We start from the raw sequence: 15,157 nt of genomic DNA, 5'->3' as shown, positions 1-15,157 counted from the left end.
TCCCACAAGCACTTCCGGAGGAATTCCCACATGGAAGTCCTGAAATAATTCTTAGAGAAGTTCCTAAAGAAATTTCCGAAAAAATATCTGAAGGAATTCCCAGAAAAATACCAGGAGGAATTAATGCAGAAATTCCCAGATGAAATCCTGAAAGTATTCCCAGATGAATTGCTGAAGAAAATCTCTGCGGATTGTTCCGAAGAAATTTCTGAAAGAACTCTTGGCAGATATCCGAGTAAATTCCGAGTGAAGTCCGGAAGGAATTCTAGTACACCTCCGCGGAAAATCTCCCGGAGAAATTCCTGAAGGAATTCCTGGAGAAGTACCTGAAGAAACTCCCGAAAAAATACCTGTAAGAATTTCTGGGGAAATACTTGGACGAATTCCAGGAGAAATTCATGAAGATATTTCTAGAGGATTTCATTTCTTGAAGGATATTCTGAAGTAATTGCGAAAAGAATTCCAGATTGGAATGTTAGATGATTTCGCTATTGAATGTTTGGAGGTATTCCCGGAAAATTTCCTGGAGGAATTAAAGGAAGAGTTCTGAGAGGAATGCCCGGAGAAGTTCCTAGAAGAATTTCCGAAGGAATTTCTTATAGATTTACAAGTGAAATTATGGAGCTAAATCGGAGGATTTCCGTCATAAATTTTTGAAGAAACTTCTGGTAGAATTTTGGGAAGAAATTCCGTATGTATTCTTGACGGAACTCTCGAATGCATGCCTGAAGGAAATGCCGGATTCTTCCTGAAGAGAGAATAGCCGAAGAAATATCTAGAAGTAAATCTTGGAGAGAAGAAAAGATATCTTCAAGGAATTTCCTCGTGAATTTCCTAAAAAAAATTAGTGGGGGGTTTCTAGATAAGGAGGAATTACAATTACATGAGAAGGATTTTCGAACGATTTTCAGAGGAATTTGTGGATAACTTTCCGGAGGAATTTAGAAGTCCCCAGGGAGCTTCTAGAAGGATTTCAAGGAGAATTTTGAGCGAAATGTTTCGAGTTGTTTTGAACTTTCATATATTATAGATCCTGGATGCCCTAATAAGTTTTGGGATTTTTTTTGAATTTCAACCATCTATTTCTGTATATGATTGGATCGTAATGTGCACATGTTTGAGGGAATTCATTTCAGTACCCGTTCAATCTTTCCACTATTTAGGGGGGGAGGGGGGCGACGGCCACACCTGCCCCCCCTTGGTTACACCCTTGCTTAGGAAAGTCTAATTTTTTTATGAAATTCTCTTCAGAAAATTCCTCTAGGATTATTTAAAGAAAAGTTCTGGAAAAAAATCTTCCAACAAAATTTTCGGAATAATTTCTGCAGAAATTACAGGAGGGATATTGTATGATGTTACTGGAAGTAAAAGAATTTACTAAGCCCCTTCCAGAGGAATGTCAAAAGGAATTCCTGATGTAATTTTAAAATTATTCATGGAGGGAATTTTTGAAAGATATTCTGAAGGATTTGCTGAAGGAATGTTCTAGGATATTTCCAAAGGAACCCTGAAAGTTTTTTTTATGGAATTGCTAAAAGAATTTCCGAAGAAATTCAAACATGTATTTATGAAAGATTTTCCAGCGCAATCTCCCGAAAAATACCTATTGGAGTTTCCAAAGAAATTACTGAATTTCTACAAAAATCTTTCGAAACTAACTCCAAGCATTTTTCCGGAAGTTTTGTCAGGATTAATTAAAATTACAGTATATTCAATAATATGAGAAAACTTTTAAAAATCCTTGGCGGAATTATAAAGATTGAGCGCGAATACAATTTGAGAGCTTCCATATGAAGTCTTTTCACAGACAACTTGTATATATTTTATCGAAAATTCTTGAATGTTTCCACAGGAAAAACTTTCCCTTGAAACTTCTTTGTCATTTCAACGGGAATTCTTCAAAGTTTCCAACGGAAATGCTTCGGAATTTACTAACGTTTTTTTGAAATTAAAAAACAGATCATTTAGAAATGGGGCACTTTGAAATGTGTGTAATTTTTAAACTTTTCGTTCATTTCGATTTTATTCTATATAAATAATTGAATCATGCATCGTTATTTTGAAGAAAGACTCGCCTTTTTCTGTTGATGACGCTTGGCAGCCAGCGCCCACCTTCTTTAGTCGTGATTTTGGCTAGCTGTTTCCGCCAATTCTTCATTTGACGAATATTACTGATAACTGATGCTTCTGTCTTCAGTTTCTGTTTAATTATCGCCCAAAATTTCTCTATTGGATGGAACTGAGAATAATTTGATGGATTCAGATTTGTTGGGATGAACGGGCTCTACTATTGTTGTGCCATTATGGCACTTCCTTGCTACATTGGCAGCTGGCTAAATTTACCCAAAACGTAAATGGGCCATCATGGGCCTGAATGAAGGGTAAAATTTAGTTTTTGACGCAGATAGATTTTGCAGGACTGTGCAGAATGATTCTTCTTTTCTTTTCTCTTCCTGCATGATGAATATTTTAAAAACCACGTTAGTTTCAAACTAAAAATAGACCGAAAAAAAAACGGTTTACTTATTATAAACCGCTGTGAAAAACTTGCATATCCGACCACTTGGAACGCCACTATCTCTTAAAAGAAGTGCCCCATTTATAAATGTTCTAGCCTTTACCATAAAAAAAATTCAAACTTCCACTTATTTTTTTTTAATTTCTACCTGAAATATTTAGGTTTCTTCATTGAAAATTTTTCGTAACTTTAATTTATGAATATTTGTAAGCGGGCTTGGTAGTCATATGGCTACTGCTTCTGCCTCATACGCAGGAGGTCGTGGGTTCAATCCCAGGTCCGTTCCATTCTCCTACTTTGTATCTTTCTCTATATTTCTCATGTTCTAGCAATCGCTAGAACTGGAAATGGCAGAGGCGTCGCGTGACCAATTCTTCAACCTGTGCACTATTTTAATAATTCGAGAAAAACACATAAAATGGACTAGAAATGATAAACGAGTCATTGTTCAGCGCGTTTCTCAATATGTTAGCTTATTTTGTTGCATCTAACTGGTTCTTAGCTACTTCTTATTTTCTGAATTAACTCAAACTAAACTAAGCTTAAAAGTGATAATACATAAAATTAAAAATTACTAGAATCGTTTCCAATGTGGCAAATAAGACATATCGGAAATTATTGAGCTGACTTTCAATTCTAATTTGAGTCATATTTGAGTCATTTCGTAAATGAGACGAAGTTTTAGAGAAAAGGAAATTTGAATACACCCAGGTTTTTTTACGCGGTTGGAATTCATTAATCTCTCGGTTAACCTAAACTTTTACAGCTTTTGAAATACCCCCTGAATTTTCTTTGATTTTTTGTGATTTTTTTCGTGGGATTAACTCATTGTTTCATTGACGATGAAGGTCTTAAACGACTAAAACGAAACCGTGTTAAAAAAAAACCTGGGTGTATATCAATATGCAAAGTTTGTAATAATAAATTAGCATGTAATAGCATGTAATAGCATGTCATATCAGAAGAATAAAGTCTGTACAATAAAGAAAACAATGAAGTGCATAGCCTTAACTCTTCTCAATTAATAATTATTCTATTTACAATTTATTTCTTTGATCAATAATCTGGACTGGGCAGATGTCGAACAGTTTTCCGTCCATCAGCATGGACATTAGCTCATAAATTTGTTTGGACCATTGACATTTGACGTCCCCCCTCGCCAACTAAATATATTGGATTTCTAGAAAAAAAACCTTCAGAAATAAATTTCTTCTTTTCTGAAAATGTTGCCCGTTTCATATTTGCTAATTCAGCGACAATATAGATTTTCATCAGAAGATGAAATGTCTGTTTACATTATGTTAATATTGTCGGATATTTCAATGTTGAATATAATAAGCGTAAATAGTCTTTATTGCAAACGCTTATTAGCAGATGACAATTTCTGTTTAAATTGAGCTAATGTCGCGCTAGTATTATCGGACAGTACATTGTCGCCAGGATTAGTGGATATGTAAACGGGCCATCCCAATCAAATATCAAAAGCGCTTTTGCTTCGCGTTGCTTATTCAAAGCGGAACTTTCGTCATGGAACGCTTTGAGGGAGCAGAAATGAGCGCGCTTTACTATTCTCTTTCGATTTTGTTCCGATCGCTCTCTCTTCACCGTATCGCGCAGGCGCTGTTTGAAGCGGTTCTCGATAGGCACCAAAGCGTGCACTGCCTGCGAGGAACGCTTTGACTACCTATACATCGCCGATTGCGGTTAGAGCAGATGATCAACACATACAAAATAATGCGTGTATGATGCATGACAAAGCGTTCTTGGCTGAAAGTTCCGTGTTGATACAACATGTGGTGTCGGAGGGTCGGTTCGGTATCGCAAAGAAAAATATAACGCGCCCCCATCGCAACATTTGGTTGCCTCACATCACATGCCGCCTATAAAAAAATCATTCATATTTTCCGTTTATGTATCTAATAGTCAAATTTGCATGACACATCTATCAAATGCACATAATTCAAATATATGTTTGGATTAGAAAGACAAGAAATCTATCGAAAGTTTGAATGTTGGGGATAAAATTGCCACATGTGCAGTGCACAGGTTGCACATGCGGACGTCGCGTCGCGTCTCTGGGAAATGGACTTCCATACCGTTTCCATTACTATTTCTATACCTTCAACTTGAGTATTCTAACAGTAATCTGCTAGAATTGGAAATGAACTATAGGGTAAAACGACCTATTATGGAGGGGTTAAGCACCGTGTCAAAACAAAATTGATATCAAAAATTCTTAAAAAATTACCTGTTTGTCTTTTTTCACATTGCAGTAGTCGAATAGGTTGCTCGTTAACTATAGATTCGTAAATATTTCGTTAATTGTGCAAAACTTATGTTGTTTTGTTTTTATCACAATAAAAACAAACTACCGCAATAATATGACGCAGTTGCCTATCGTTGCGACATTTTTCCAAGGTCAGTCCTATTGTTGCGGTATTGCATGCAATTCTTATGGAAATCGATACCACAACAATAGGACCTTAGCACTATCGCAATAATAGGCTCAAAGCATTCAAATTTATAATAACAAATGTTGATTTTTCGTAATTTTGAACGGAATTTTGTCAAACAAAAGCTGCTCTAGTCGTTAATTTGATGAGTTTTAGCGTATCCACAATTGTTTTTAATGCTACTATATCCAGAATGGACTATTTTAACACTACCGCAACATTAGCGAATACCACAACGACAGGACGTTTTACCCTAGAGCTCGTTTCCTAGATCCAATTAGAAATTCCATCAGTTGCCTTCTCCTATCTATCACATTGGCAGCTCGTTAACCAAGACGGACCTCTGCCTCTCGAACCTAACCCAAAATTTCCAACAAATTCCGCATGAACTCGTGGCAAGTGCAGAGGTATATTCGGCTTGCAGTGGGGGCGAGTGATTGCATCATCATTTCCTCCCCCTTCCCTACATTGACGTGGAAGGCACAACAGATTTGAAATCAATAACAAATAACATCATTTTTAAAAACAAGTTGAAGCAGTATGTAATTAGGAATGTAAACGAATTTCTTTTCTAATCGTGGCGACCGTTTGCGAATGCGGGTTTTCTAGCACTTGCTAGTTTTTCCCTGCATCTTATGTTAATTGTAGTTTAATAGTATGTATAATTAAATAAAGCCACATCGTTATCACTCTGTTGTAATATAGTTTTTGAATTTGTTTCGGGAATCCCTTCAAAGGAGCTAAGTTCCACTGCACAGTATAAAAATGTTACAGCATATATGATGTAACAAAAAGGCTCCGTTTGATTCGACTCGTTTTTCCATCACTTTTTAAAATTACAGGTCGTCGTTACTATGGAACTTCTATTCAATATTGCATACAAGAAAAAGTTGGATGTAAAATTAGAGGCTATTGAACACAAAAATAAGCGTTTAAATATTTCCATGGCGTGTAATTTTCATAATTTTTAACTGTGTGGGATTCACCTTAATTCATGATAGTAGTTTCTACCCCGCGTTTTAATTTGTTTGTAAGTAAGTGTCCATTACCAGGGGGCTCAGAATGTGAGCTCTTTGGTATGGGGGTCAGAGGAGGGTATTAAAAAAAAAGAAAAAAAAGAAAAAGTATGACCTAACAAATGAGATCACCAGTACTTGTACATTGAAGATGTGTGCTAGTCCCAAGCAAACATCTGTTGGTTCCCTGGGCAAGAACAGCTGATCTGGTCCTAGTGGAGTAGCAACTACGAACGGTCAATCAAGCTCAAGCTCAAGATCAAGCTTAATTTATGAATATGTCAGCAATGATCGATGCGGCAGCTCTGTACAGTCTAAAATGGGTATTCCTCTCGAATACTTACCTTGCCAAAAGCACTTGCCAAGAGAAAAGTTTTCGGAACTTTAATTTTTGGATCTGACTGTCAGTCAGTCAGTCAGCAATAATCGATGTGGCAGCTGTGGAAAATCTAAAATGGGTCATCCTCTCGAATACTTACCTTGCCAAGAGCACATAATATGGAAGTAGCCCGATTAGTTAGTAACAATGCAACGACTTCCAGATTATTGGATTGGTGTCATTGATGGCATTTTCTACGCGGCGAATCTGCAAAATTCTTCTGATGTACAGAAGGTAGGTGATCACTGATCAGTGTCGGGTATTTCCGTTGCAAATGAATCCTTTGGTGATTACCGAATATCCGGAGTAAACTATGGATAGACTAATGTCGGAAGAAAGTATTGGTTATAAAGAGTTCCATCGTTGAACTGGTTTCATCAATCCATTGGTGAACACACTTCTAAAGTAATCTGCAAACAGTTCGGCAGCTTCCTTATTCCAATCAATGTTCACAAGAAAAGAATTCAACAAAGCGAAGTCAGAGTCTGCGTAATCATTTTTGATGCAATTTCCTTCGTCATCAAGTATTAGAGTTTCCATCCCGGGACATTAAGGGACCAAAAATCCCGGAATTTCGGAAAGTTCGTGAATCCTAAGTTCCGATTCGGAAGAAATCTTCAACAATCCTGCACACAAAGCCGGCGCGACAACTGAACATTGGTAGGAGAGGTTCGACTATCTAGAAGAATCAGAGGTTCAGGTCAGACTTCCTTAAGGAGTTACGTAATTAGTGAATAAGCCTTTTTCAGGAATATTGGCTGGCCGTCACAGAACTGGACCGTGTCGCTAGTCGTGACAATTCGAATTATATGTCTTGAGTCATAAGTCGTGCGCGTGATGCACGCAATAATTCTTTACTCTTTACTCTGATGTGAATCAGTTGCAATATTTTATATCGGCAGACGGCAGATCTGATTGATTTTTTTTTAAAGCTTGTTGCTACAAATATTGAATCGCCAATTGACAACGCAGAGCAGTGCTGTGACCAAGCTAAAATCATTTGCTCCCTAGTTCTTTTTAGAAGCTGAATTTAAAACATGACGAGCTTGAAGCTCCTCAGCTATTTTATAACTTTGTTTAACATTGCAATGCTCCATCTATACTGCCGTAATCTGAAAAAGTGACGTGTGAGCCATTTTCTAAAAATGGTGTTACGAGTAGTACTCATCGAGCTCTTTAACAGAAAAATGAAAAACATGTATGTTGTAATTTGGCGTTTACGTCACTTTCTCAGATTACGGCAGTATAGTTGTATACTAAAAGCTGAGGCGTGAAAGTAAATAAGTACTGTCGCTGAGTATTTGTTCGCATGATTAGGGTGCAAGCCTTATGGAAGTGTTATGATAAACAAAATTGTTGAATCACTAAAAGCGCGTGTATATTATACGTTTTTCTTCAGTTTTATTTTAAACATAACTTCTTAAACGAATTATAAGCAAATTACCAAATTGAAACGAGAATTATTGAGCTGTCGCAATGCCTACTATAAATATGCCTAGAAATAAAATGACAAGAAAGGAAGGTGACCTTCATTGAATAATTTAATTTTCCAACGCTGCTGTTCCGAATAAATATCACAGTTATTCAGCTGTCCACGATTGGGAGTGTGCCATCTTCAGCGTTATTTTCACTCGAGATCTTGCGCATCACTGAAAGTAAAGACTCATAAATTATCCCAAGAATTCACACTCACCACAGTAAACGTTACTTCGCCGATGTGCGGTAGGTTAGCGTCAGTTAAGGTGAAACACATAAATGTTTATTCAACCATATTCTATTTTCTGATTCGAATAAACTTGCCCGCTGTACATATCGGTCATAATATTTAGATGACCATGACATACAGAGAGCACTCCAGCCGAGCACTCCTAATCCCAGCTTCCGCTGCAATTGTGATTCACTTAACGATTTGTTTACTGCGTTGCCGAGTCGGGTCGAATCGGTTTGCCCGCTCACTTGCGCCGCAAACATCCTTCTCGTAAATTTAGATCAAACGGTAGACGTGGTCACGATTTACGACACCGCTACAGATGCTCAGTTGCTGCCTATCGCGCCGATATCATCTTCACGGCGCACCAACACCTCACGACGATTCTACTCCGCCGCACACAGCCGCCCGTTAATTGTATTCTAATCGGATTTATAATAATGTAAAATGCAAACGAACCGAACGGAGGCAACGTGATCGCCGTGGTAAACAGTCTCGACATCTGACGTCTAATCCCGGTTTCCCACTTTTCATTTCGTTTGCACAGGGCGCTTCGGCACGCGGCACTATGTCGTGTTCATGCTGTTCCTCGGAATGGCCAACGCGTACGTCATGCGAACCAACATGTCGGTGGCCATCGTCGCCATGGTGAACCAAACCGCGATCGAACACGAAGCCGAGGTGTTCGACGACGAATGTCCGGACACGGACTACGGTGACTCGGACAGCTCGGACAGCAGCAAGGAGGGGGAGTTCCTGTGGGGGACCAGCTTGCAGGGCTACATTTTGTCGTCGTTCTTCTACGGATATGTGATCACGCAGATTCCGTTCGGACTGTTGGCCAAGCGGTACGGTGCGATGAGGTTCCTCGGGTGGGGAATGTTGATCAACTCGGTGTTTGCCTTCCTGGTCCCAATCGCTGCTCGCGAGGGTGGAGCCCCGTGGTTGATTGTGGTTCGTTTCATCCAAGGTTTGGGTGAGGGACCGATTGTGCCCTGCACGCACGCCATGCTCGCCAAGTGGATTCCACCGAATGAGCGATCACGAGTTGGATCGATTGTGTACTCGGGTAAGTCGTATATGCATTGAATTGAATTTTCGAAGCTAATTTTTTTGTCCATTTGTCCAATTGAAGGTGCCCAGTTCGGAACGGTTATTTCGATGCCGCTGTCCGGTTTGCTGGCCGATCACGGCTTCGACGGTGGCTGGCCGTCGATCTTCTACGTGTTCGGCATCATCGGTACGGTGTGGTCCGTTGCCTTCCTGTGGACCTGCCATGAGGACCCGATCACGCACCCGACGATCAAGGACGACGAACGCAAGTACATCCAGCAGTCGCTGTGGGGCAAAGCCGGCGTGAACATTCCTCCCATTCCGTGGAAATCCATCGCGAAGTCGATGCCATTCTATGCGATTCTGTTGGCACATTTGGGACAGAACTACGGCTACGAGACGCTGATGACCGAGCTGCCCACGTACATGAAGCAGGTTCTGCGATTCTCGATCAAGGCGGTAAGTTGATTTTGTTGATTGGACTAATTGAGTGGATCGTCAGGGGAATAAGTTCAGTAGGCGAGTCTATTGTCTGGAATTGGTAAATTTGTTTCCGCTTGCTATGATTAGCTCAGACAGGGAAATCAGCAAGGCTGTTATTTTTGGTATTCTTTACTTGATTTGACCGGTTTCATCCTTCATATGATTTAACACAATTAGCGTCAAATTAATTGAATTCTTAGTCTTGAATGTACTTTTAATTAATTAATTCGGCCCCGTCTGATGAAACAAAAGCGTCAATTGGCTGAGTAAAGCTTTCATACCTCGCAGTCATCATAGACATTACATGATTAAGATTCCCTCCTTAATTATTGTCATCCTTGTTAGGTATTATGTAGGGTAACTGTTCCCATTTTTCATGTCATAACTTCTATACTCATCCTGTCGAAAAGAAAAAAATGAAAAACAGTTTGATTCGTTTCTTTTTTTGGTGATTTTTTCAAAGTATTAATTTTTTCTTTCAAAATTAGATGAATTTTGTACAGTGAGATGGAAGTGGGACCAGTTCCCTTGGATTGGGGATTGACGATTTGATGAAACTGAAAATTTTCATAAATCCTTCTGTCAACAATTTATCAAACGTTTTAAAATCACAATCCCGCTATTTTTGCGATCATTCGATTAACGGGACGCAGTTCTTTTTTTATTTTTATTATTTTATCTTCCTATTTGCACCACTTTACACCTTATCGCACTTTACTGCTCGTGTCGGTTTGTGGGGTACAGTAGATTGGGATACACCAGCAACATATCTTCATTCCTTTGGTAATTACGCTTCATAATGCATATCTGTATTTATTTTATTTCTTGCTGGAATCAATATTTGCTCATTATGGTGATTTAAGTTCGTTAAGGCACAATGCCCACGAAGCCTGTTTTCAATTCCGTGTGCACGCAGGGTAGATACGGCGTTAAAAAGACGCATGTGGACATCGGAGCGGTGGAGCTGCGTTACTGCTTTTTCCCGAAGCACACCTGCGTCTTTTTTACGTCGTGCTCACACAGTGTTGAAAAGACGCCACAAACGCATCGAGCCCAAGAATTATGGTTACTAATGTAGGGTTAGGGGCAAAAGGTCGAAGGGCAAGGGAGAAAATGGTCGAAAAGGACAAAAACTCCAAAGGAACAAAAGGTCGAAAGGACAAAACAACGGAAGGGTCAAAAGGACGGAAGGGACAAAAAGACGAAAGGGATCGTGAAGGTCTTCTTTATGCAGTTCTTTTTCTTCCATCGTCTTTGTTTTTCTGCTTTCTTTTTCCTTTTTTCTTCTTCCTTCTTTAGTTCCCCTACATTCTTTATTCATTTTTCTTTATTCTTCTTTCTTTTGACTTCGTTCTTCCTTCTCCTTCTTCCTTCTTACTTCTTCCTTAATCCTTCTTCCTTTTACTTTGTCCCTTCTTTTTTCTTATTTATGCCTTCTTCCTTCTTTCTTCTCCCTTTGTCTTTGTTCTTCTTCCGGCTTTCTGTTTCTCCTTCAATTTTTGTCTTCTTTCACCATTATTCTTCTTTATTTCTTCCTTATTCCTCATTTTTTTTATCCTTCTTCCTTCTTCTTTCTTTTAACTTCCTTCTTCGTGCTCCCTTTTTCTTTCTTTAAACTTCCTTTCTTCTTATTTCCTTTTTTTTACTTCCCTCCTCCATCTTTCTTCTTCCTCCTTCCTTTTTTCCTTCTTTCCTTTGCTTTCTTCCTGTTTTCTTCTTCTTTTTTCCTTCGTTTTTCCGCCTTCTTCATCCTTCTTTTTGCTTCTTCCTTCTTCGTTCTTCGTTTCTGCCTTCTTCTTTCTTGCTTTTTCCTTTTTTCGTCTTTTTTCTTTCTTTTTCTTTTCATCTTCTTGCTTTTGCCTTCTACCATCTCTTTTTTCTGTCTTCTTCCTTTTTCTTTCTTCCTTCTCCCTTCTCCCTTGTCCCATCTTCCTACTCTCGTCTTTTTTTCTTCTTTCTTTTTTCTTTCTTTTTCCTTCTTCCTTCTTCTTTCTTGTTATTTCTTCCGTTACTATCTCTTACCTTTTTTGACCATTTGTCTCTTCGACCTTCTGTCCCTTTCGAAATTTTGTCATAGATTCGCCAATATAATTAATTGGGGACTTCTAATATTACGAATAATGTATGGGTTGCTGGCGGATTTTTTCTAACAGTTCTATAGTGAGAAACCAATTTTCTTTTCAATCTATCAACTACCACTGCTGTCACTTCATACTTTTCCCCTGCAGTTTCTCACGGCATACGCAATGATGACGTATGTTTTTAGTGCTTTTTTTTACTTCTTTCTTCTTTCTTTTTTTGTTCTCCTACATTCTTTATTCATTTTTCTTTATTCGTCTTTCTTATTTCTTTTGACTTCGTTCTTCCTTTTCCTTCTTCCTTTTCCTTCTTCCTTCTTCCTTAATCCTTCTTCCTCTTACTTCTTTCTTCTCCCTTTGTCTTTTTTCTTCTTCAGGCTTTCTTTTTCCCCTTCTCTTTTTATCTTCTTTCACCATTTTTCTTCTTTCTTTCTTTCTTATTCCTCCATTTTTCTTCCTTCTTCTTTCTTTTAACTTCCTTCTTCCTGCTCCCTTCTTCTTTCTTTAAACTTCCCTTTTTTCTTATTTCCTTCTTTTTACTTCCCCCTATTCTCCATCTTTCTCCTTCGTCCTTCTTTTTTTATTTCTTTTTCTTCTCTCTTTCGTTTTCCTTCTTCCTGTTTTCTTCATCTTTCTTCCTTCGTTTTTCTGCCTTCTTTTTTCTTCTTCCTACTTCGTTCTTCGTTTTTCTCTCTTCCTTTCTTCCTTCTTCTTTCTTGCCTTTTCCTTTTTTTCGTCTTTTTTTCTTTCTTTTTATTTTCATCTTCTTGATTTTGCCTTTTTATGTCTTCTTCCTTTTTTTCTTCCTTCTCCCTTGTCCCATCTACCTACTCTCGTCTTTTTTTTCTTTTCCCTTCTTTCTTCCTTTTTCCCTCTTCCTTCTTCTTTCTTGTTCTTTCTTACCTTACCTTCTCTTATCTTTTTTTATTTTGGACCTTCTGTCCTTTCGACTTTCTGTCCCTTTCGAGGTTTTGTCCTTTCGACCTTTTGTTATAGATTCACCAATGTAATTAATTGGGTTCTCCTAAAATTACGAATATTGTAGGGGTTGTTAGAGGATTTTTTCTTCTGAAGTTTCTCACGGCACTCGTATACGTCATCATGAAATATCTGATCCACAACAGCAGATTTTTTTCAAGATGTTCAATCAGTCCACTCTATTCTGACGTTTAAAAAAAAACTCATCAAGAAAGCCTTGACTCAATGATGGATGGTTGGAAGGATGAGGCAAAGGTTTTTAGGTTTTTTATCACCTGAATGAATTATTCCAATTTTGCAAGCAACTTTCTTAATTTTTAATTATGCAAAATAGTAACGAAGACTATCGCTGTGAGCCAGCTTTAGACTACAGTAAACTCTCCCTCACTAGATGTTTAGTTATACACTCTTTCCTCTCTAGCTCGATATGGTTTAACATCGGGAAAGAAAGAATTCGCTGTAGATCTTCGCCTGTTTAAATTCATTAGATAGCATAGATGTGAATCAAAATCTTGAGCACTAAATCAACATTTTGCATCTTAAATCAGAATAAGGGTAATTTAAATTTGAAATTCAAACATATTCGAGTCAAGATTACAATCGTAACAAAATCAGAAAATTGAAATTTCGTATCCATTTTTATTTTATGGGAGGTAGCTTTAAAGATCGATCCGTATCAAAGTTTATGCGCAAAAGTCTAACAACAATCCCGCTTCTGCTTCCAGAACGGAACCCTCTCCGCCCTTCCCTATCTGGCGATGTGGATCTTCTCGATCATCGTTGGCTGGGTGGCCGATTGGATGTTGGTTTCGGGCCGCTTCACGCACACCATCACCCGTAAGATCTCGAACAGCATCGGTCAGTACGGCCCGGCGATTGCGCTCATCATCGCTTCCTACACCGGGTGCAACCGGGCCCTGACGGTGGCCATCCTGACCATCGGTGTCGGCTTCAACGGCGGTATCTACGCCGGTTTCAAGATCAATCATCTGGACCTCACTCCGCGCTACGCCGGCATCCTGATGGCTTTCACCAACTGCTCCGCTAATTTAGCTGGCCTATTAGCGCCGATTGCAGCTGGTAACATCATCGAAGGCAAGGTAAGTCCGACACTCGAACCAAATAGAATAATGACCGAGCAAATCGGTTCCATCCGCAATGTTGTTGTAACCGAGACCATCTGTTCTCATCTTCTCCAATCAGCCTACAATCGCACAGTGGCGAATCGTGTTTGTGATTGCCGCCTGCGTGTACCTCTTCACCGCAACCTTCTACAACATCTTCGCGTCCGGCCAGCGGCAACCGTGGGACAATCCGGACAATGACGAACCTGAGAAGCAGGCCTCCATCGAAGCTCCGGCTTACGAGAACGGCCACAGCAATCTTGTCAACGGCACGAACGGCACGGCGGCGACGTATCGGACGAACAACGTTGCCGAGCAGAGGCAGTAACTTTCCTTACGGGACGTTTCGTTTCGCTGATGAAGGCTGTTGTAGGATAGGAATTCTCTCGGTTTAAGAAAGACACTAGACAGTAATGTTTTCGATACCGTAACTCACCCTAGACTCAACGATCAGAAATTCTCCTGACTCTTCACCACTATCATCCACTAGCCCCTATTATCCTTATTTGATTCTTTAGTCTAGACTAACCTCCAGAAAGGTTACTCTATTTTGATATTCTTGTACATGTTACATGTTATCTTTATTAACGAGTGATTTACTAGATAAGTTTATTAACACGATTACCCGATATCGATTGATGATTGGTGAGTGATGGGTCCGCCCGGATCAGAAATTGGGCAACCGAGCACAAGACTTGAAGTAGGAGAATACAAAAAGCCAACTGTCCTCCATTTCCGGAGGGTAGGAACATTTTTATAAGCACTAGGCCGCACCAATTCAATTTTAAAACCTTTGAAACCAGAATTAACTATCATCGTCGACCGTCAATTCCACACAAAGTGCCAGCTAGCGAAGGTTGTGTCATGCTTTACAGTATGAGATCGAAAACTGATTATTTTTGTTGTTATTACAGAAAAAAAGCTCTAGCAAGTATATACAATTTACTGTATAGTCAAATATATTATAAAGGAAAAAAGAAGCGAAACAATACATCATATATTTTCTACTTTGTACATATTAAAGCGAATGCAAAGCGCGAAAGCCAGCTGTCGTCATTCGTTCTCTTTTCGAGATGATAATAAAAAATGATAATAATCAAACAAACACTGGTCGAGATACCTATGAAGCCAGCGTGAACCGAACGACAGAAGTGTATTTTTATGCCCACCGGAGCGCGGTGCGGTACTTCCTCCGACGGTGAATAGATGTCACAGCCACCCAAGCCTGCCGTCGCAGCATTCCTTATCGGCCGAATCCATCCTGTATATAAATCTCATTATGTGCAAACATAAGCATGGTGACAATGGACAAAAATAAAAATTAAACCCACTAAGCATCAGTCACGATATCTGCCGTACAGGTGACT

General features: G+C 39.2%; 1 protein-coding gene across 3 annotated transcripts in view; it reads left to right on the top strand.

Moving 5' to 3' along the window:
- Positions 1–14,933, top strand: part of LOC134227458 (putative inorganic phosphate cotransporter) — a 90,907-nt gene extending 75,974 nt beyond the window's left edge. For all 3 annotated transcript variants that reach the window (XM_062708974.1, XM_062708975.1, XM_062708973.1), the window contains 4 exons: positions 8,622–9,143; positions 9,210–9,586; positions 13,392–13,766; positions 13,870–14,933. In XM_062708974.1, coding sequence (XP_062564958.1) covers positions 8,622–9,143; positions 9,210–9,586; positions 13,392–13,766; positions 13,870–14,118 — 1,523 coding nt within the window. In that variant the 3' untranslated portion in view covers positions 14,119–14,933. The remainder of the gene's footprint in view (positions 1–8,621; positions 9,144–9,209; positions 9,587–13,391; positions 13,767–13,869) is intronic.
- The last annotated feature ends 224 nt before the right edge of the window (positions 14,934–15,157 follow it).

This window comes from Armigeres subalbatus, chromosome 3 (assembly GCF_024139115.2).
Source record: "Armigeres subalbatus isolate Guangzhou_Male chromosome 3, GZ_Asu_2, whole genome shotgun sequence".
NCBI lineage: Eukaryota > Metazoa > Arthropoda > Insecta > Diptera > Culicidae > Armigeres > Armigeres subalbatus.
Note: the sequence above shows the minus strand (reverse complement) of the source record. Positions and strands in the feature narration are given on the sequence as shown.